Source organism: Centropristis striata, chromosome 3, assembly GCF_030273125.1.
Source record: "Centropristis striata isolate RG_2023a ecotype Rhode Island chromosome 3, C.striata_1.0, whole genome shotgun sequence".
NCBI classification, from domain to species: Eukaryota; Metazoa; Chordata; class Actinopteri; order Perciformes; family Serranidae; genus Centropristis; species Centropristis striata.
In genome coordinates this window covers 10541495-10564937 of record NC_081519.1, presented here as the reverse complement: position 1 = coordinate 10564937, position 23443 = coordinate 10541495, and the positions used below count along the sequence as shown (strand labels likewise).

Genomic DNA, 23443 nt, shown 5'->3' with positions numbered 1-23443 from the left:
TTGTTTTTTTTGCATTTTTTCCTATGAAAGCAGTCTCCGGTGTGTCTGTGTGTGTGTGTGTGTGTGTGTGTGTGTGTGCCTGCTGAATTACTTAATATCCCAACATAGGATTACCCTTTGGCTTGAAGCAAAATGAAAATGAAAGAACCAGAAGGATTTTTGGTAAAGTACCCAACAAATCCCTGTGTGTTTGTTTGTCCTTTATGCATTATTACAGGTTTTCACCACAGACAAAACAATACTTCCTGAAATATGAGTCTAAACACTTTATAGACAGTTATTTTTTGTATAGTTGTATAGTTTTCATAAAAACTGTCTATCTTGGACAAAACATTGAGGTAACAATGCCCCTTTTCTTGCAAGGTCGATATAGTATTAGTATGAGTACTCCTCATGTAAATCTCATGTAAAACACCAACTGTAAAAGCGTAAAGAGAGAAACCATTGAAAAGACTACATAAACATAGTGGCAGTGCACAGGTTAAGGACTACACACTGTTTATCCTCCGCTGTGATTGGTCGAGAGGGCGGGACTTCCGACGGCACAGGTTGGACATAAAGTGACAGACTTCACCTCCTTAAAATTGGAAGAAAAACCGAAGGACGACGCGTTACAAGTTTTAAAACAGTAAGGAACTAACGTGAGACAGACTGGCTTTGAATGGTGTGTGTATAACCTGAGATAAAGTGGTGTTTAGGACATTATTAGCCATAATGTTGTAACGCTGAAAGCAGCTAGCCGGCCAACCGAGTCCTGCCTGTAGTTTGGGAAACGATGCTGCGTTTAGGGCAGGCCCGTAAAAGGGCAAATCGCAGAAGGTAACAGGCAAAAACACTAATAATACGAGGCGATCACTCGCGTATTTGTTTACTTTATCGAAACACATGATCTGTTAGACTCTCATTTTTATTCAGTCGTATTGTGGCTGGTAACTTTTAAGTTTCATCATCACTGTGGAAATAAGTAGCCCATAATTTCCAGGAACAGAAAACATTTCAGGCAACGAAACTATTTTGCCCTGACGTCATTTTGTGTAATACTACGCGGTGGCTCGGTACTGTAATGCAATGAGCCAGCAAAAATATCTAAAATAAATTCACACTAAAATACTTTTGTTTTAAAAGACTTAAGGTTATGAATATAGATCAACAAAACCTGAAAACTTTTTGTTTTGTTTTTAATTTGTTTTTGGCATTTTTCATTATGTTATGCCATTTTGTAGCTGAAACAACTGTTTGGTGAATTAAAAAAATAAAAGCTGCAGATTGCTAAATAATGAAAATGATTAATACCAGAAACAATAAAGACCAGAAAGAAAATAAAGACCAGAAACAAATTAGTCAGGGAGTTTCTAATACACAGGCATTAACTTGACTTACTTGAGTCAGCTGGAGTTCATACGGGTGTGGGAGACACACCAAGGGACACGCCTGACCATCACAAGGCTAACACAAATAGGGGACTCACGTTGGTGCCTGTTGGCAATGTGCAGTCACTGTCCAGGCCTTTGCTTGTCTCAGGAATGTGGGATTAAACGTAAATGGAAAAACACAAACTCCTCACGGGAAGGGTTTGGCCTGAGGGTCAAACCCAGGTCCTTCAGTACAAGAAATAATTAGTAATATAATGTTTGTTGGCCTGTTTTTATGACAACATTCATATCTTTTTGATTTGTTTCCCTGTATTCCAGATTGTAATGATTTTCAGACATGGACGACATAAACCTTCATTATCGCTTTCTGAACTGGAGGAGGCGAATTCGAGAAATTCGTGAAGTGCGGGCAGTGCGATATCGGGAGCGGCTCAAAAGGATGCTGAGAGACGGAGACATACTCAGGTAACAGTGATGAGGAACTGTACACAGATTTGTTATGTGGTTTTGCCCTTCATTTTATATAAGAGATCTTCTGTTGTTTGTTGAATCAGCATCCTACTTTCATACATTTACCAGTAGTGATGATGATAGAAATATTTAGCTCTTTTCTCTCTTTGCATCTCTTTGTAGGTATCATGGGAATTCAGATGAAGTTGGCTGTTTTGTGGCAGCCAGGCCATTGTCGAGAAGAAACCGCTATTTTGAAGTAAGAGTTGGCCTTTAAAATCCATAACTATTAGCGGACTAAAAATTACCCCGCAATGACTACATGTATATCAGTTACTCACCCTATATTTCATTGAATTCTTGTAGAAACTATTTCTTTCTGTGCATGCCTTAAAGGTGAAAGAAGAATAAAAAAACAAAGTTCTCGATGAATTGAAGTAAATAGGAGCCACATTTAACAACAGAGAAAGTGTTTAAAAACATCTGTTCACAAAATCTCACTCAACTTGTTTGGTATAATCTATGTCTCATTTATCCCGATTTATCCTCAGTAGACAGATCGTACTGCACAATTTGTGTGAGAGTTTGCCTTTGTTATGATATAGTTTTGACATTAGCTTTGCTATTTAAAACTTGCTGATTTGTGCAGGATGTCTCGTGTCACATTAATGATGATTCTCTAACCAATCAGCGATCTGCAGTGTTTAAAACTCACCTTCTCATTTTGATCGATTAGAACCTTAACAGAGGTGCTACAAAAAGTACCAGGGACCAGATACGATCCACAACATTTGCTAAAGAAAAAAAAAATGAGTGACAGCCGTATCGTATCATGGAGTGGAAATGTGGCATTATTGTTCCAGCTCACATACATTTCAGACAAAAACATAAAATAAAGTATTAGTGTTTATTAGAAACATTCTGCAGTCAGCAGTGAGCCACATCTTGTTTCATTTCCTGTGAGAAGAAAGTGATAAAGTACATTCATTTTGTGGACACTAACTGTCAAAACAGTGCACTGTGAAGATTAGTAATAGTTATCTTTATAGCATAAGTTTTTTATTATGTATTTGGGACACAGTGCTTGTGCTGTACTGATGACAGGAGACTTGGCAGGCTATTGTGTCTCACTGCTCACCTTCATCTTGCTGAGCCATCCTGAAAAAGGAAGTCATGACACTTCCTGGGAACAGTACTTTTATTAGAAACAAAAAATCTTTCAGCTAGGAAATAAATTTGTTGAATCACTTGGCAGCTCTTTCTACACTGTTCGCCGGGGTTCAGAGTACCGTGATTACTGAAGCTAATGCTGATTCTTCAAGTCATGTATTACAAAATCATTTACACCAAACTAAGAAGCAGTGTCAGCAATTCAGTGTCAATCCCAGCACAGAAAACAGCGACAGATTCACCTCTGCATGTTTTACATCTCTTCTTAGACAACTTGATGTTCACACACTGTTCAGTCAATTTACCAAGTATAACGACGGAAAAGAAAATATGTCTTTTGATCATCTTTATTTGAAAACATTGATGATTTTAGAAGAAATGCCAATATATTTTTGCATTATAACTGAAACCAACAAGGAACAGCTTCAGTGTTGCAGTAAGTCAGTAAATGTAGTCACTGTGGTTGCACACATTTCCTGCAGTTTTTCTGCAGAAGATTCATGTGATTAACATTGAATCAGTTAATACAAAAGGTGCTCAAAGCCCTGCCCCTATTAGTTGCTGTTGTTATGGCTTTCAAGCCTTCCACTGGAGTATGAATCATTGTCGTTAACAACAGTAACTAAGGCAGATTTGGAACTTAATATTCTCTTGAATTCAGATAAGCAGGCAAAAACAGGCTTCAAATCTCTAGCCAGCAACGGTTAATTTTGAAGGCTGAAATTTCCGGTGTTGCAGATGGATTTTATAAGCTGTGGGTAGCTAATTATGATAATGGGCCCTATCTTACACTTGGCACAGCACAACTGTCAATTGCTTGTTTCATACCAATGCAGTAGTCATTTTCATGCCAACATTGTGTAAATCGCAAATGTACTTGCACCCATCGTTGTGCCCATGGGCGTGTTTGTCTTACTTGAGGTGTTGTCAGGCACATTGTTGGCATATTGCGAGATTGAGGCAGCAGAAATGGGTTGTGCCATTGACCAACAAAAACCTGGTCTAAAGTCAATGGTGCAGTGTATACTCTGCATGTTAAACACTCTGCATGTTACACACTCTCTCCCTCCTCAGTCAAATATCTGTGTATTTGCTCAAACGGAGTTGTTCGTGTGGCTCCGTCTAGTTTTACTTGAAACGCACACTTCAATTATGGAGCATGAGGATGTAGTTGACGCGTGTCTTAAGCCGAAAAAATCCCACAGTTTCTTTCTTATGGTTTATTGAAAACCTTTCGTTTGAGCATTACAAACAATAAACTGCAGCAATCCAAAATAATAATAATTATGAGCACGGTCAAAAACTAGTGTGCTCTCCTCATCTCCATAATCCTAATTAAAACAAAGTAAGCAATTATGACGTTACACACATCTCAGCCAATAAGAAGAGTGCAATTCCTATGAACTAATAGGCATTCTTACAACCTTAATAAAGAACCATGAACTATGAAATACAAATCTGAATTATTTATCAGCTTATACAAAATGGCTCTAAAATAACCTGCCCCTAATTGTTAGGTTAACAACATATCAATTACCAAACACAAACACATAGAGCCATTTTGTAATTTGCAATTTAATTATTTTAAAGTGAATGGAAGATGACACTGGTTTTATGCATGTTGTGCCCCACACACACCTATAATTAATCAAGAGACTGAATACAACCACTTGTGCCTTACTTTGTGTGCCCAGATTGTGTACCATTTAACTAACAAAAACAAAAAGTCTTAGTTGCTGCTCGGGGACTAAAATTTGCAATACAGTGCTGTTGAGTTCGGTTCTTTATTTGAAAACAGCTTCAGCTAGTAAAACTCTGTCAGCCAGTATTAAGGTTCAGTTCTGCATTATATACCATGACACTGCATTCACAGCTGTTGCATACAGCTGCTGCAGTATATAGAAGTTTCTCTGGTTAAGTCTGATACAGGGGTTTTCTCATCTTAGTGCTGATGTTTCACAAGTAGGTTGCAGCTCATTACAGAACCTGTGCTGGTTTGTTTATTTCACGGCTCTTGGTAGTCTAGACACTGTAGTGCACAAACATCCCAGGACAGTGACTGTTTCTCAGAATACACCATGTTCAAACTTGCCTAACACACACATCCTGGCATTGTGACGTAGAGTGAAACAGTAACTAACCCCCTCAACCTTTATACTTGCGTGTGCTTCATCCCTGTGACTCACTTTGTGGGAGTCATGTAGGAGGAGGGAGGAAGTGATTTGCGTAAATGGGCATATGACCTAATAAATAATATTAAAGTGTTTCTGATTGTAGATCTGATAGTAGATTTCAGGGTTTATGTGCATGTTTTACATTGACATAAAAAAGGGACATATTACGTCTCACTCTCAGGAAGCCAGTGTTGAGGTCATGGGAAAGAACTTAAAAGTTTCCTCTGCTTCCCTGGATTTGCCAACAGTGCTCCGATTGCAGTGCGTCCATGTATGGTTCCCTAGGGATGATGTCATTCAGTTATCATAACAATGGTAAAGGCCAGCTCTGTGCTTTCAACTGTAAAACTAAGGTTTTCACTTTGAACCAACATGTAGTTGAGTTCAAAGAGATGCTACATACTTTCAAGATTTCTTTGGAAATTTGAAGTGAAAAGAGAAGCAGTGCCAACACAAAAGCAAAGCAGCAAAAACAAAAAGCTTTTCTGGCAAATGAACCTGCAGCACTCAAGTGGGCTTGTTGTTTGTAAAACTAGGAGGTAGACTATCCACCACTTTCACTCAACAGCTGTTGAATGAAATGTTACAAAGTTATTCTTCATCTGCAGAGAATAAATCACTCTGACTTTGGTGATCCCCCTGACACCAGTAGCAGCACCGGCATCAAATATGTATCTGTCCAGTGGTTTAGTTTATGACTAAACACCACAGACTGAATAAAAGAAGTGAATGTAGTCCACGTCATCCACTGGTTTGTGGGCTGCTGTTTTGAAGCCTCAAGTTTGGTATTTTGGTTCTTGTTATTTTGGACTTTTGGAGCCAGAAGTGACCTCATTTGAAGAAGAGGTGGATGATTGTTAAAAAATATATTTTCTTTAAGGAAACACAATTAACTGAAAATTGATAGCACACTGTGAAAGTGTTTAATGTGAAAAGTTCTAAGTCCAAAACACAGGCTGCTGTGGTAGCGACTTGTCAATCATAAGGTAGCCACTCATACCCTGTTTTTACTCTAAATGGGACCATAATTAACAAAGTTAACATCATGCAGTGTTGATGAAGAATAGAAACTAGCGATTGAGACCACAATCTCAAATGAGAAGTAGGATTGTATTCAATTAGACTTCTTTTTGTAATCAGTAGAGTCGCCCCCTGTTGGCCATTTTAAAAAATGCAGGTATAAGGCAAATCTGTAGTCTCGACTGTACTTTGTAATATGCTAATACACTAAACCAAGGATGCGAACAAACATTATACCTGCTAATCATCAGAATGGTGCTGTCATTTGGTTAGCATTAGCATTTAGCTGAAAGCTAAGGTTCAGCCTTGCAGAGCAGCTGGCTGGCTGCCGACTCTTAGTGTTGTTCACTGAAATATAAACCCGTGTGGGCTGTATAAACAGGGTTACTTTGCTTGCTTAAAACTTGTTTACTGATGAACATGTGATATATCTCAGTGGCTGAGTCATCTATGTATGACAACGTCCACCAAAAGAAAAGAAAAGAGAAATTCTAAAAAAAATAAAAGACATCTTTCACCCTCACTCCCTCCCTTTCATACTCCTCCTCTTCCACAGTCTCAACAAAGTTTGTTCTGCTTATGCACAATATGAAAGCCTCCCACACACAATGTGTAATAAGTGGTTCATGACTCTGGATGTTAAAACAGCTTCCTTTGAATTCAAGGTTGACATAAGATGTGTCAAAGCAAGAATAAAATGAATTCTGAAATTATTCAGAAGAAACTGTGTTTTGATGCTCATATTTCTGAACATCAAGTTGGTAGAAGGATGTAACGACGCCTTTCCAATTAAAATGAGATACATTTGGTGAGAACACTGTTTTAAGATTTCCCAAAGATAATGCGTTAGTTTCTAAAGAGAATAAAATAATCAAAAGGAAGGGGAAGTGCTACTTCCGCTCTTGTTTCTCAATGATAATTCAACCTGTGGTGTCTGCAGGTGACCATCATCGATACCGGAGTGAGGGGAATGATTGCTGTTGGTTTGGTGCCTCAGCTCTACAAGCTGGACCATCAGCCGGGCTGGCTCCCACACTCTGTGGCTTTTCATGCTGATGATGGCAAGTATGTGACAATGATTTTCTTTACATATACTGTAACTTAATGACACATGGAGATGCAGCAAAATAATGTCGTTTTGACTCAACGTAGTTCTACATACACAAGCACAGAGAACACTTGTTCTCATGTTTTTAAAGGACATTTTCACAATTTTTGTTTGCAAGTTAACATCACATTAGCCAACGTTACTTGCGACTATTTAATTTGAATGAAATGACATTAAGTGAATAAGTAAATGTGAATAAAACTTTAGTACATTAACTTGTTCCTGAACATATCTGTATTTCATGTCAGATTTTCATCAGCAGTGGTTGTTTAATAATGAAAACAAAAACTCCCATAATCCCACTTCACAATGTCATCAAATCTGTCTGTTTTTATTGGCAGAAATTACATCCTGTGCATTTAAAACAACAGCCAGGAACCCATATAAATGTTGAAACAGGTTTTCCACGCTGTAATCATACTTCCTGTCCTTACTGGCCAAGAGATCCCCTCTTTTTTTTTTTAGTACTTAGAGACTCTTAGATACCAATGAGCTGCTGATTTTGTACTATTTTTTCCCACATTTTCTGTCACTCCAAACATTTTCTGAGCATCTCTTGGTGTTTTTCTGCAAAATCTGATGATGAAAATGAAAATGATGAGCCTTAATGACCACCACCCTGCTTGTCTTCCCACAGGCTGTATAATGGCAACACTGTAGGACAACAGTTTGGTCCAAAATGCTGCAGAGGTGACAGAATCGGCTGTGGAGTATCTCTGGACTCCGATGATGGACAGCTAACTGTGTTTTTTACCAAAAATGGCAAAGAAGTGAGTACTCTGTTACCACCATAAAACTTCACCTTAGACATAATTTATTCAACCTTTGTGATTTTACACATGAATTAATAAGACTCTCAACTAACCCTCCTGTTATGTTCGTATCTCAGGAACAGCAATATTGTCGTGAGTTTGACCCGGGTTATGTTTAATTATCAAAAAGTGTCCAAAACTAAAAAATCCCAATAAACATGGTTTAATAACTCCATTACTGTCCATTTAAATCAATATTTAGTGCAATGTGTGTGTTCTTTACCTCTCACAGATCATGGTTCAATGACAATAATTCACTCGTTTTTCATGAATAATGCATGTTAAAACTTTTTTTATGTACATTGGAAAGACCTACATATAAAATACAATGGTTTTACATGACATTGATTAAAAAAAATAATATTTTTTTTTAACATTTTTAATATTTTCTTTTTATGAAAAAATACTTTTAACTATTTTTTTTTTTTTTTTTTTTTTTTTTACATTTTTAAGCTTTGAAATGGGTCAATTTTACCCGCAACATAACAGCAGGGTTAAACAATACTGTATCTGAATGTGCGCCCAGGTCGGCAGTGTAGAAGTCCCAGTGTCTCCTGATGCTCTCTACCCCGCCGTGGGGATGCACTCTCTGGGGGAAGAAGTGCTGCTGGACCTGAATGCTGACTGGGGGATGGAGGAAGATGACGGACAGATGATTGTGGATAGTCATGAAGAGGACTGGGGCCGTCTGCATGACGTCAAGGTGACCGGCACGGTAAGTCCTGTTGCAGAGAGATAGACGAAAGACAAAATATGTATTAAAAAATGAACATCAGTTACTTACCACCTCTACTGTGAGCGGGTCTGCCAGCCAGGGACATTAAAAGTTACATAAAAATGTAACAAGTTGCCTCCCTTATAAAGGTTCATGCTGTAATGATTGGCTGGTATCAGTGGGAGGATGAAACAGACGGGGAATCTGCCTAGTCACCGATGTTGTACATAAAAGTCTGTTTACATCTCTTGCGGCGTTAAAAAAAAACCATGTGTGGATCATTTTAAGGCTCGAGCGAAAGCTGCGCACAGTCTGATGAAGTACCGGTTGGGGGTGAAGACCAAAAAAATTTAATCTGGAGTCGTCAAGAAGATCTCTGTTACAGACTTATCTCTGCTTGATGCTATATTCGCTGCTACTCGCATCCAAAACTAACACACCTGAATCTCCAACCTAACTATCTACAGTTGCATTGTGGGTAATGTAGGGGCCCAATTTTGGCACAGGAAAATAATGAATAGAATAAAAGCAATTAATTCTACTGCACTGATTTAGATTTTCTATTTTCAAATATGTCTGTTGTGATTCAAACAATATTAAATTAGTGGAGTAATCTTTTAATTGTGCCTCCATATTCTTAGATGGCTTCATTCAAATTTGTTGGAAGTAATTTAATGCTACAGGGAATTATTAAAAAGTCAAACTTTCCGAAATCTATCCTCAAACACAGCATCAGGATTCCCTCAGTAGGAAGAGCCCAGCACAGGCAGACTGACAGGCTTGTTGTTTAACTGACTAGCAGTTTAGACAATAGACACTCAACTGTCCTGCTGCTATTACAGACACTTGAACTAACCACAGACACTGGCCTCGTTCATGGACTCATGGCTGCTGCAGAATGAATACAGCTGCAGTGAGCCTATATGGAAGTGGTGGATCTGTGTCAAATCCAAAATCAGAAAAATCGGTATTAAAGATCAATAAGGCAAAGTGCAAACATTTAGCTTGCAAGTCCAAATCTCAGATGGTTGAGACACAAGTATTAGCTTTTGCTAAATACCTGATTGGAAGAGACCCATATTTTCTCTAACACACTCCTTGACCTCTTACTCTCTCTCTTTCTTTTTGTTTGGGACTCCACCCTCCTGTGACGGCAGGGCTGCAGTGTTTGTGTCTGACTCAGGCATTGATACGCACAAAACCTGAATAGAAAGAGGATGGGAGGGGATCACAGCTGAATAGCCTGGAGGCAGGACCTGTTTGCCACCCGCACATTTAATTATCCTTTATTTCTACAAATTTGGCCCTGTCCTGTATGAATGCAGGGCCCACAAACCACCGTCTGATCTGCCTGCAGCTCATCCATTACACATGTCTTAACACTACATGAAAGCTGTCAGGACACAAAAACAAAACGTGTTATTAACAACACAAGACGGGTGCTTTTCTGTGAAATTTCAAGGCCGATGAGCGATAGCGCCGTCTGCTTTGATATTTTTATTGGGATATTTAATTTTTCAGATTACAGGTTTGTCATTTTAAATTATGAGGCATCCTGGTTTCTGGCTGTCTTCATCTACTTGCATTTGAACTGAAGCGGTTGTTTACTTCGTACGTTTGTGCTTGCATAATGCCAAAAAGGGTGGAGGGGGGTGCATAAGAGAAAAACAAATTTCTTGAAAATGAATCAGCCTGTATATGCTGACGGATGAGGCTTGGTGTATGTAGTGGGTTTGCAATGCTTAGTATGATTATTTGTGTATACGAGAAATGTATACTCAGACTTCACACACTCAAGATATCCCATAATGCATTGCCGCTGTTTGCCAAGACTCAAATGGAAGAACATGGTTTGTATTGAACTTTCCCTTATTAAATCTTAACAGTAGACCAAAATATATAGGTTGGTTTATTTTCACGCATCCTGCTGTTTGTTAATGAAAGAAGAGCAAATTTAACTTGCTAATTGGCAACTATGTTCAGGATATCCGCAGGGTCTTAAAAAGTCTTAAAACGTCTAAAATCCAATAATTTGAATGTAAGACCTTGATAAAAGGTCTTAAGTACAATTTTAAAAGGTCTTAAAAATATATTAAAGTTTTTTTAAAATGCATATTATTTATGCATAAACTTCAGTCTCGCTTTTAAATGTTTTGATTTTTGAGGACGCTATAACATAACTACAACTACAACTCCTTCGTGTCTTTTGTACTTTTTTGCCAGTATGGATGTGGAATGGGTCTTGCACTTTATTCATTATGGTCTTTAAAAAAGTCTTAAATTTGACTCGTTAAAACCTGCATGTCAGTAATTAGATTTTGGGCCTGGATACTAATGGTTATATCATGTTCCCATGTGTTCCTCTACTGTTCTGATGACATTTGGGAAAGTCACTCTGGAAATAAACTCAGCTTTATTGGTCTTAATGGCCTCTGTTACATGCAGTAAACAGTTATGTTATCTCTGTTGCCGTAGCTTTGTTATTTTAGTACCCAAACAGTTCAGTGCAGGGATGACGAATCCAAACTCTGTCCCATTTCTCTGGAAAGGAAAGAATTGCATGACGTTGCGACCTAGTTTCTCACCTCATCATCTAACATCACTAATAGGATAATGTGTGAATAAAACATGCTCTCTCATCTTATTCAGCTACCGTCTCTACCAAGCAGCAGCCATGCAAGTGCAGCATCACAGTGAAATGCAGCACAAAGTCTGGACTGAGGAGTTTTTGAGTCATTGTAATAATTTGAATAAACTCCTCCTGCAATTTTATTTGTCATGCCTGAATGTGCACTTAGTTTAACAACATGCTTGACCTAGCTATCAATGTAGTGCTCCCATTTACTTATGTAATAATAATAATAATAATAAGACTCAAGTGATGGTGAGGTTTAAACCCAAAATCTTATTTTTTTATCATTTGCATGAAATGGCAAATGTCTCATCACACAGTTTGAGCTGTGTCAGAAAAAAACAAAAGTGCTGCATAATACATTATAGAGGGCAGTGAAACAGGCTTCCATGGAAATGGAGCAGGACTTCAGCCTTCTATACGGAGCAGTTATCCTGCTTAAAGGGACAGATGACCCCAAAATAAAAAAAATACATATATTTCCCTCTTACCTGTAGTGCTATCTAGAGTCCAACAGATGGATCTGTTGACAGATATAATCGGCCGATATTGGTCTATCAAAGGCCTATTGGTATCAGCATATATGCTGATATACACTGATATATATGTGCCGTTATGAAAACATTTTTTACACAATATATATTGCAGAAAATGTTGCTTGGTGTGATTTAGAAATGGTGCTAGCTATTCTTTTTTTTCCTTTTTAAGTCAGCAATTGACTGAAACTGAATAAACGAAACTGAAACTGAGTAATTATGTTTATTTAGATATTTATTTTACTTCTATTTATTCTTTATTTTCTCAGTTATCATTTATAGAATTGGCTGACTTGTTTGTATAATAATGTGTAACAATGTTAAATATTATTTAATAAAGTTTTATGTTTGCAAATGTAACCAGAGAGCTACTTCCTCAGAGTTGTGAAAAATTGGTATATAAAAAGGTCTATTTTCATTCCAGTTCAAAAGATCACTATATCAGCCAACATATTGATTAATTTTTCCCCTCTAAAATCAGTATCGGCATCCGTCTCAAAAATCCCATATCGGTTGGGCTCTTGTGCTATTTATCAATATAGGCTGTTTTGGTGTTGGAGATATCAGCCGTAGAGATGTCTGCCTTCTCTCAGATATAATGAAACTAGATGGAGTTTGACTTGTGCTGCTCAGAGAGCAAAAAAAAAACATTTGAAAAACTCAACAGCAATGACTCATAACCCGAGACTCGAGATAATCCACAGACCTTGTTATTTTTACAGTCTATGGTTGTGAATAACTTCATGTGGAAACAATTTTTTCTGGTATAGTTCCTTACAAAGACTCACATATTACTTAAAAAGTTGTTGTGCAGTGTATACAGCAACAACAGAAAGTGTCTATTTAGAGCATTTATTTGGAGTCGTGTTTTGGGCCAATAATAACTCTCCTTTTAGCTATGTTGCTCTCTAAATACCCGTCTTTCTACCTGCTAGATGTTCCACTCAAGTAACTGTATGTGTCTGTGTTATTTCCACAGCTGCTGGAGTACGTGGGTAAAGGGAAGAGCATCGTTGATGTGGGCTTGGCTCAGGCCCGTCGGGCTCTCAACACACGCTTCCACTACTATGAGCTGGAGATCACAGATGCTGGAGAGAAGTGTTACATTGCCCTGGGGCTGGCTCGCAGGGTAAGCACCTCCTCTTTTTAGTCATCACTGCAACGATCACAAGTCATTATCACTGACGCTCTTTGTTGCTTAACGCACACACACTCTGCGGTTCTCTGTCGGTAAAGAAAACCTCTCCTTCTCCCCCCTCCCCCTCCTCGTCATCGCTCTCCCTCATGTGGACCGCTGCTCTCACTGTTTCCAGTCTTAGTGATGGATGACCGAAAGAGGAAAAGCTAACAACAGTATAAATATTGTCTCATTTTACCCCCACATCTGGTTTTCCAGAGAAGGCAGGTTGTTCCGTTTACGTGCTAATCTACCGAGTCAACAAGAACGCTGCGGTCAAGTATGTGAAAGGTTAGTTATGAGATAAGATGAGAGCACCTTCTTGTTTTGTCTTTGAAGTTCCTGCTTTATTTTACTTCCTCTTTCCACACAGTCAGTCACCGTACACAAGATGGGAAAAATAGAAAAGAATTAAAAGTATGCAGGAGTTCCTCAGGCTAAACAATTTAGGGTTGATATCCTAATTGTTGTGGTGGTATTAAATCACAAATGATGACACTGAGCGATGATCCATATTTTGGAAATACGTTGGGTCTGGGAGGAGACTTGTTGAATGTTTACACATCAGAGATGCAGTCAGCTGCCTTTGGCCTCACATGAAATTCTCATGAGCACGTGCACATGCTCTTAATGTAAGTAAAGCAGTGTAACGATGGCTGCAGTCATTTAAACAACAGTTATGAAATGAAGCGGGGCTCAGATATTGCTTATTACTCTGCTGGGATTCTCTCTTATTGGATGCTAATTGATTGAGCATCACTCTTGCTAATCACGCTGCTGTTTTTCCAGCTGTGATGATGCTCTCAGCGCGGGAGGTGGTGGATCACTGCTACACTCACCCTCGACATTAAGCTCCGTCTGACTCTGCCGTTAGTTACTGTGTGTGGGCACGTCTCGCCCTCGGGTCAGACGGCGTGGAGAATGGAGCTCTGTCATTTTGCTGATTGTTTTCTCGGAATTGTTTTTCTCTACGTGTCTGCGGTTTTGGTGGAGCATTATAAATCCATCAAACGGTCATTCCTGAGGTTTCACTTCCAGCCCCTGTCATCTCCTGCAAGACGCAATGATGGGAAGCATTACCTCCCGCTGCAGAAATCAAAACAAAGGTGTCTCTCTGTCTCAGGGTAGCACATGCGTAACAGTTACTAGTCGTTGCTTGATTGCTTATATTGGAAGCAGCAATTGTTTTTGGTGCATTCCTTTTCTCTTTTGATGCTTCGGGGGAAAGTATTGTTTTTTGTTTTCTACGCCCATCTGTGGTTCACCTTCTGTCTCGTCTTCTCATCCGTTTCCTGCCTTTCTCACCTGTCGCTGTGCTCATCACCACGTCAGTGCTCTGCTTACAGGGGCTTATACTGCTTACACTTGCTTGTAAAATCGATCTGTTTTATTACAGGAAATCCAATTTAAGAATCCCTCACAGCATTTAAAGTAATTGTCCTCTAAAGGTGATTTGGCTGATTAGTGTTGCAGTCCTTCAATGCCCAAAGCTCCAAACAAAATGCTCTATTTGAAGAAGCAAAAATTTCCGCAAAAGATTAGGTTATGGGTTTTAAATGTCACTTTGAAATTATTTTCCCTACTTGCTGGCAAATTGGGAATAAACAGTGAGCAGGAGACTCCTTAACTAATGCTTTGGATTATTCAGAGACCCTGTAACATTTATGTTGCTAGCTTGCATTGTAAACACAGAAACAGTTGTTACTGCGTGCAAGAATCAAAGAGGTTTGTAGAGCAACCATAACAGTTTATTTGATTACAGTATACAGGATACTGGTGATATTTGCAAGAAAGAAGGTGGAAGAGGCAAAATTATTACTTCATTTAATGCTGCAATTATTTCCCTAATAACATTATAGCACAACTGTTGCATAAAATTAATGTCAAATCTGCCATTGTGGCGACTGCAATGGTCTTCTCACTAAACATCTGCAACATTACATGCAAGGGCAACCATACAGCCAAGTTTTCTTCTATCCCAGGCCTAGTGCTGCACAATGCAACTACATGGCAAAAAGAGTCTCACAGTGTGCCACTTACATAATAGCAAAGCTTGAAATCAACAAAGTTTGGTTCAATTTATCATTACATTCACAATTTTTGCGAAGAAAACAACAAGCTGCACCAGCAGGTCCTATTAAAAAAATGACTGCTACCATCAAACAGCACAATATATGCAAAAAGTACATCAGTGTGAGCAACTTCAGCTACAAACAACAGCATCACAGTGCGACAGAGCTTGGTCTTGAACAATAAAGTAATTTCATCATAAGCCAAAGTATCTGTCTGCACATTTTCAAATGCAAGAATAGATAAACTGTTCAGTCGGCCAGTCGTTGTTTTGATCTGGTTAACAGTGGAAAATGAGCATTCAGCTGTAGCTCCGAAGAGTAATGAGTGCCCAAAGTAAACTGCTAATGCTTGGAAAAATGTCTTTGTGACAGAACCTCGATGAGGGAGATATGAGACTATCCCCCGCCTACTTTTCTTTTTATCTGTCTGCTATAGAAAGATGGTCAAAGGCCTTCAGCTGAGAGTCCATTATGAATCCAGGCCAAAGATTCTGCAGCCTTTTTCATTTCATATGAATGGTCCAGAAAGGGCTCCTCAGTTCGACAAGCTATTTAAAATAGCAAAACAGTGATTCTCTTTATCTTTTCTTTTTTTTCAGCAGACTCATACATGTTTTATGATCGGGCTCGATGTGCCAGCTTCAGATTTAGAGGCGGATTGGGGCACACCTGCAGCTACCTGGGTGATTTGCCCCGTTCACAACAAATAAAGCAAGGGATAAATTTCCCCGAAACTTGCATGAAATAAAAGAAAAGGAAATAGATCTAGACGGTGTTCAGACTTGTTGATATGCTAATGAATCATAAGCTGTCGATTCCTCTTGTGTCTCACAGGACTACCCTAAAAACAGACATCCAGGTTGGAGCAGAGGCTCGATAGCCTATCATGCAGGTGAGTGTTGGCTGATCTTGATGCTGCATGGTGATTCTGTATTCAAATGAAATCCATACTACACTACCATTGTCATTATTGGTAGTGTCAGTGTCACATATCCGTTCTTATTATATTCTGTAGTGCAACACATTTATGGTGTTGCCAGCAATCACTTTGGAAATGTCACCAAATTGTCACTCGTGTTTCTAGCATTGCTATAAATCACTGTTCTGTTAGTCTTTTTTTTTTTTTCAACAATATATTTATTAGAGTTTTTACATAGATATACAAAGTACATAGACAAACATATTCAAACGCTATACAAACATTGGGTACATTCAATAAGAGCACTTGAGTCCATGAGAGTTCTTACAGATGATATAAAGCAATCTTCAGGATGCAGCATATGATTGTGGTCCTGTACAGGGAAAAATTATGCTGTCCCTGTTTCACACAGTACATCAGATAAATCTTTGTTCTTAATATACTGGATGTATCACCCCCATATTTTCTGAAATATTTCTTGTTTATCTTTTAGAGTATATGTAATTTTTTCTAATGGTAAACATAAAGACATTTCTTTGAACCAATGCGTAATACTTGGTTTGCCAATATTTTTCCACGTTAGAGCTATCACTCTCTTTGCTTGTAGTATTCCCATATTTATGAAAATTTTTTCAGAGCCATTTATGTTAGGATATGTCAGGATATAAGCCCAGTAGGAAAAATTTGGGTTCCCTCACTAGTCTAATTGATAAAATCTCCTGTATTATTACTCTAACCTCTTCCCAAAATTCCTTTATTTTTGGACATGACCATATACAGTGGAACAATGTGCCCTTATCTTCTCCACATCTATTACAGAGGTCAGGAATCTGCATATTAAATTTGTTAAGTTTTTCTGGTGTAATGTACACTCTCATTAGCCAATTAAATTGCAGCATTTTTAGACGTGTGTTACCCGTCTGTGTTTGGGCTAACTTACACGCTTTACTCCATTGTTCCATTGTCAATTCCTCCTGCAGGTCAGATCTCCATGCATTAAGCTTAGCAGCAGAGGAATCAGGAGAAGATGTCATCAGCAGTTCATACAATTCAGATATCATACCTCTACCATAACGGTTTTTAGTTAGGATTTTCTCTAATGTGGACACCGGGGGAATTTGTGTAAACTCACTTTGATAAGACCTGATAAAACTCCTAAGCTGCAAGTATTTGAAAAAATGTTTTTTTTTTAAGGGATATTAAATTTAGAGATTTGTTAGTCTTTTTAACATTTAAAAGGTTATTAATGATTTCTATGTAGCTTTATTTCCAGTCAGAAACAACCAGAACATTTTCTTCCATGTAAACTTACAAGTATTATTGTTCTATCTTAATATATGATGCATAACGTCTTTGCTGTGTCTGCGTGGGTTTCCTCCCACAGACCAAATCATGCAGGTCAGGTGAACTGGAAACTCTGAAAGCCTGTCGGAGTGAGTGGGAATTAGTTTGTCTGTCTGTTCACTGTGTGTGTTGGCTGAGTAGGACCAGTGGCTCAGAAAAATGATGAATGAATGTTCCTCTACACTGTTCAACCAAACAAAAAGATTTTTATAAATGTTGGCAGATGTTTCCTAGTGTTTTGATCGTATCATACGGTGGCCCTGGGAGCTTATAGCGCTGCAATTCAAGAAAACACATGCAAACACAGAAAACAACTTCATCAATTTGACAACACAAGCACAGCATTTAGAAAAGGCGCTGCAAAGACCACAACACAACAGAAGTGTTTCTGGAGGACACTTAAAAGTGATGCACACTTCTGGACACGCTTGTGATATTATCACATTATTTCGAGATAATTATAATTTCAATGTTATAATGATTCATATCGTGCTAACGTTAGCCGGCGATTGATGGCATGCTAGCGTTAGCGGGCTAGCAAGACCAAGACCAACTTGGTGCTGTTGAGAGAGACCAACTAAGAGAGAGACCAAAACATGTATCATTCAATTATTTGATTTGTTTAATTGCAATGTGATTGATAGGGGCTAACGCTATAAATCAAGTTATAACATGAAAATATCATTATCAGGAAATAATGTAAATGAAACATACAGTTACATTAAAGTAAGGTAAATTGTCATTATCTTGAAATAACGTGATAATATCACAAGCGTGTCCAGACGTGTGCATCACTTTTAAGTGTCCCCTGGAAAGACTTCTGTTGTGTCGTGGTCTATTGGCAGCACATTTTGTAAATGCTGCGCTTATGTTGTCAAATTGATGAAGGTGTTTTCTCAATTTGCTTGTGTTTTGTATATTTGCAGGTATTTTCTTAAGTTGCAGCGCTGTGAGCTCTCAGGGCCACCGTAGTATCACTCTCTCCTGCGTTTGACGTGAAGCACTAATCTGCTGTTGTTCTTTGTAGATGATGGGAAGTTGTTCCAGGGCAGCGGGGTCGGGGATGCGTTTGGACCACGATGCTTCGAAGGGGACATTATGGGCTGCGGGATCATGTTTCCACGTGATTACAGCATTGATAGCGGAGGTGAACATCCTCATATTGTTTCCAACACACTGTGCCTCATCGTGTGCAACCTTTCATCTTTCTTTCTTTTTCTGTGCCTGGGTTCTTTCAGATGATGTAGACGACTGGGACTTTGATGTGATTCCCAAACCTAGTGAGGTTCAGAATGACTTGTATGCAAACAATGAAGATGAGGAAGACGAAGGAGAAGATATGGATGGGAGGAAGGTCACGGTGAGAGGCTGTCAAAATCTACACTGTCCCCATTGGATTCATTGAAGTGGGGCTGTATGAGATGTATTGTCTAGAGGTGGGGGAAAAAAATCAATACAGTATAGTATCGCAATATTTTACGTGGCAATATTATATCGATTCATGACCGTCGTCAGTATTTTTGCCGTTTTTTTCCCCCGGAGGCCGCAGCGGGCTCACTTTGAGAAATATACTGGTATCATATGAAACTAAAAGATCTAAGGATTCTATAGGCAGGATATCATCTTGGGAAGTTGACGAAATAACCATGCAGCAATTCCAAGCAGTTTAAGCTTAAAGTTGAGGAAAGTTTGAGAAAGTTGTTGTTGTTGTCTTTCATACATGTTTGATATCAGTTCAGCTCAATTTGACTGAATACTTCGTTGGTCAGTCTGTGGGTTTAGCTCTCATTGTGGAGAAATAAAAAGACTGAAGTGAGATGAACAGACTGAGAATTTTTCACAATTCTTGATTGAATTTAATTTTGTGGACACAAAATGCAATTAAACAGTTAAATTGCAATATATTGTATTGCAATACTCACCGTATCGCAAAATGCTTAGAATCGCAATAATATTGTATCGTGACTCAAGTATCGGTATAAAAATCGTATCGTGGGGCCTGATTCACACCTTTAGTATTACCAGGCAGGCAGGAGTATCAACAAGTGTTAATGGAAGTGTACACTCTAATTAGAATATTTTCACCACTTAACCTTGCCATCAGAAAGCCCTGTTTCAGGTTAAACAGCACTCATTGAGGCAGATATCTTTGCCCTTGTCAAAACCACCAGACTCCATTGATAAACAATCATTTTAATGTGAAGAACACACCAGCTGCCGCTGCCTGTATCTGTTAGTTTGTTTTTTGTGTGACTTTGGTGTTTTAAAGGGTTAGTTCAGATTCACCAAAGTCACAATAAAACAAACAAACTTACTGATCGAGGCAGCGGTAGACCAGAAACTCCTGTGTTCTGTCAGGTAAAATTACTGATTTCAGTCAATTGGGTTTGAAGAGCAAATAGATGGATTTTCAATTCCCCCTGTGTATTTTGCTACAGCCCCCTCCCCACTATCTACTGCAGGTAATACGCTGACTATGGATAAGTACCTCATACAACCCGGCTTCAGTAAATCCAAACCATCGCTTTTAATCCTTTGTTACAAACATTTTATCTCTTTGCTGTCCTCTTGTGTTTGAACAGGTGTTCTTCACCAGAAATGGAAAGGTGGTGGGCCGGAGAGAAGTGGCCTTACCTGTAGGAGGCTTTTACCCCACAATTGGCATGATGAGCACCGGGGAGAAGGTGAGAGTTGACCTGCACCCCCTCAGCGGCTGAACAGAACGGAGGAGTGGAGATATCAGACTGGGACGAATGATTGAGCTCTGGTACATTCTTGGAGTTCAGATAATACATTATACCTCCACATCAACAGGCTCTAAGATGTTACTTGAAAAGTCACTCCAGTGTAGAAGGTGACGGAGGCTCCCTCGTGCTGTAGAAATGATCAAAATAATTTATGTTTATATTACATGCGTGCCTCAAGGAATTGCTTTATAATTACATGGTTTTACAGAAAATCGTTAAACTAGATTTTCATAGGTGAAACACAATTTTTTTTGACAATTTCTTCACACGAAGTAAAGTTTAAAAATGACATAAAATGCCAAACAAAAGGGTCTCAACAGAATGTAAAAAATCTAATCTGAGCAAACAAGTGGACCGTCAGTCTCTGTCAGCAGATATGTAGAGCCACACTGAGAGGTCTGCTGAGCTTCTTATTGATGGTGTGTTACTGACACTCAGTGGTGAGAGTGATAGTCTGAAAAATAATACACAGAAAGTCTTCCAAAAAAAAAGAGAAAAAAAGCTGTGCACTGTATAAACAGTGAGTTTCCTGTGTGAAGCAGAGTCAGTAAAATTAGCTGCTTTACGAGTGTGGTTCTGACACGGAGCCATTACAGCATGTTTTATGAAACCCACATGCATTAGGAATTATGGGATAATCAAATGCAAGAACAAATTAAGAGTTAGCAGTTTTAAAAAGCAAATTTCCAAATTAAGGTTTGTTTTTATATCATGGCTAGGTGTTTCCTTTTAATCAGGTTTAATTTTAACCTAATTGTAGACAATTTACTGTCTTTAAAATACATATGCGGGTCATAATCACTACAAAGTCTTTGTGAAAAACATTTAGCTAAAGTTGTGACTGTTGAACCAAAATCATGTCGAAAAAAAGGACCCCAAACAGACTTATTTTTGTTTTTGTAATAAAACTTTGAATGTGTTTTTCCAGTATTCAGACATTTGGTGTCCATGTGATTTTACATACATGTGAGCATGTAACTCACAGTTTGCCTTACACACACACAGAAATAAGGAAAATTCCTGGTCTCAATATTTAAGTTAACAAAAGCAATGCCAAACTCAGTGGGGCCTTTTTGATACCACTGAACTTGCAGAAATAAAGACACATTTGAAGTGATTATATGGAATGTATTTTTCTGTGGATCATGTGGCATCTTGAATAATATGGACACTAAATGTCTAAAAATGGGGGAAAAACGTGAAAAACAACTCTGTTGAGTATTAAACCCTGTCAGGATGAGAATAATTAAGGACTAAGCATGGCATAGTAGTACATTTTCTACAAGTTCAACATTTTATTTTCTTTAAAAAGTTCTGAATGTTGAAAATTAAGCCATACTGTAACTAACATTTGCTGCTCTCAGGTATATTTGAAAATTGAAATTCAGTACCATGTCTTTTCTATGGTTATTTTGTGATTTTGCTGTATGTTTTTTTTTTTCAGTTGTTCTTCTACCAATGAAATTGAAGACTGTTAAATAGAGGACTTTGACTGTTTGACTCTTAAGTTGGTGGTAAAGAATTGTTTTCTCTTCGTGACACCAAATTTTACACACAACACCTACAAAATTACAGAAATTGCAGAGATGAAGCACGAGACACAACAGGTTTCTCTGCAGATTTCTGTGTTGCAGGTTATGAATTATTCATAACAAATATATCAATAGGCTCTTAATAGTAAGTGCAACTTTTAGAGGATTTACTTACTGTACATAATTATTATTTGTTAAATCTGACATTAAAGGCATACTATGCAGGAATTGTAGCCTACTGTTTTGGAAACACAACATTAAAACCTGGCTCCTAGATTCACTCTTGTTTTGGAACAAGCTTTGTAAACCTTGCATTTCGCCTCGCTATATTTGCGTGTTTTCAGCGATGTATCTGCTGCTGTTATAGCTTTGTGCACAGAGGGTGACACCCAGAAACGTCCTGAACACAAAATGTAAAGAAAAGAGAAAGAACAGGCAGAGGACAGGGTCTCTGCAGACACACTGCACACTTCTCGTGCGCATTATTAATGAAAGAGAGGGATAAGCCTATTTTGTATGAGTCTATACTTTGTTTTTAAAGGAAAATCCTGCATAGTGTAGCTTCTAAGAGCGTCTTCAGGATTTACAACCAGACTCCTTTCAAACATTTGACCTAATGAGCAAAGTGCCTGTGTGAGTAGGTCCAGTCTGGACCCTTACTGAATAATCCATGTAGGTGAACATTGGTTCGTGCTGACTCTTAAGTTTGTGAAACCACATTCACACTGAAAAACCTCCTTCTACACATCATCCTAACGGTGCCACACGTCTGTGAACTCTGCAGGTTGCTGAAAAGATGTTAGAACACCCTATTGGATCCATGTTGGACCCCAAATTTTGCTGTTATAATAATTTGAATAGGGATTAATATTGTCCATAAAATGTCCCCCCGGTCAGCAGAAAAGACTGGTGTTCATGTGATGCTCAGCTGCTGCTAATTTTGTGCTGAGGAAACACTTTGCACATCATCATATCAGCCTGTACTGTAGACAGGGTGTACTCATGTTTGGTTTGACTGCCACACATGTTTAAGATTTAGCCCTACTTTATCTTCTGTGTTGTTATAAATGAAGGAAGTTTAACAATCTCTGAATCCAGCCCTTGTGTAAATCCTGTCATGTATGTTTTTATTTTATCGACTTTTCTCGTTTCCTCTGTCTCTTTTCACTTAAAGCAATCAGGTAAACATGCCAAAAACAATTTAAAAAATAAAGATTATTTGCACCCTGCGTTTGGCCTTTTCCATTGCATCAAATTGTATATGGGTAACATCGTCTTTAATGTTTTATAGAATGCAGACGTAATATTCCAATCCCTAAATTATGTATGTATAATGTTTTCCCACAGTTGTCTCTCAGTACCAGATTACCATTATGAAAGTAATGTATGATAAGAGTTAAACCTTTAATAATTTCATATAGCAGGTCCTCTTAATTTACAATATTTTCAAATAAGCTGTTTATAAAAGCGTGTCATTAATGGTGATAGCTCAACAGTAAGTGCTGCATAATATTGCACATAACAGGACTAAATTTCCTGATGCCTTCCAGAGAGTATAAATATTGGAAAATCTATAAAATAGCATATGTAACTAATTTCTTTTAAGGACATAATATCCCTCATTCAGTTAAGAATGAGCTTTTTCTTTGGTGCAATTGTTGT

At 38.3% G+C, this 23443-nt stretch overlaps 1 protein-coding gene across 1 annotated transcript; it reads left to right on the top strand.

Moving 5' to 3' along the window:
• The first annotated feature begins 530 nt into the window (after positions 1–530).
• On the top strand, positions 531–22962 carry LOC131968865 (SPRY domain-containing protein 3-like). The gene is made up of 11 exons (XM_059329912.1): positions 531–628; positions 1692–1838; positions 2007–2082; positions 7128–7252; positions 7933–8065; positions 8634–8822; positions 12970–13119; positions 16074–16131; positions 18530–18649; positions 18741–18862; positions 20085–22962. The coding sequence occupies exons 2-11, from the start codon at positions 1711–1713 to the stop codon at positions 20217–20219; spliced, it is 1236 nt and encodes a 411-aa protein (XP_059185895.1). The 5' UTR covers positions 531–628; positions 1692–1710; the 3' UTR covers positions 20220–22962.
• Positions 22963–23443: the final 481 nt, after the last annotated feature.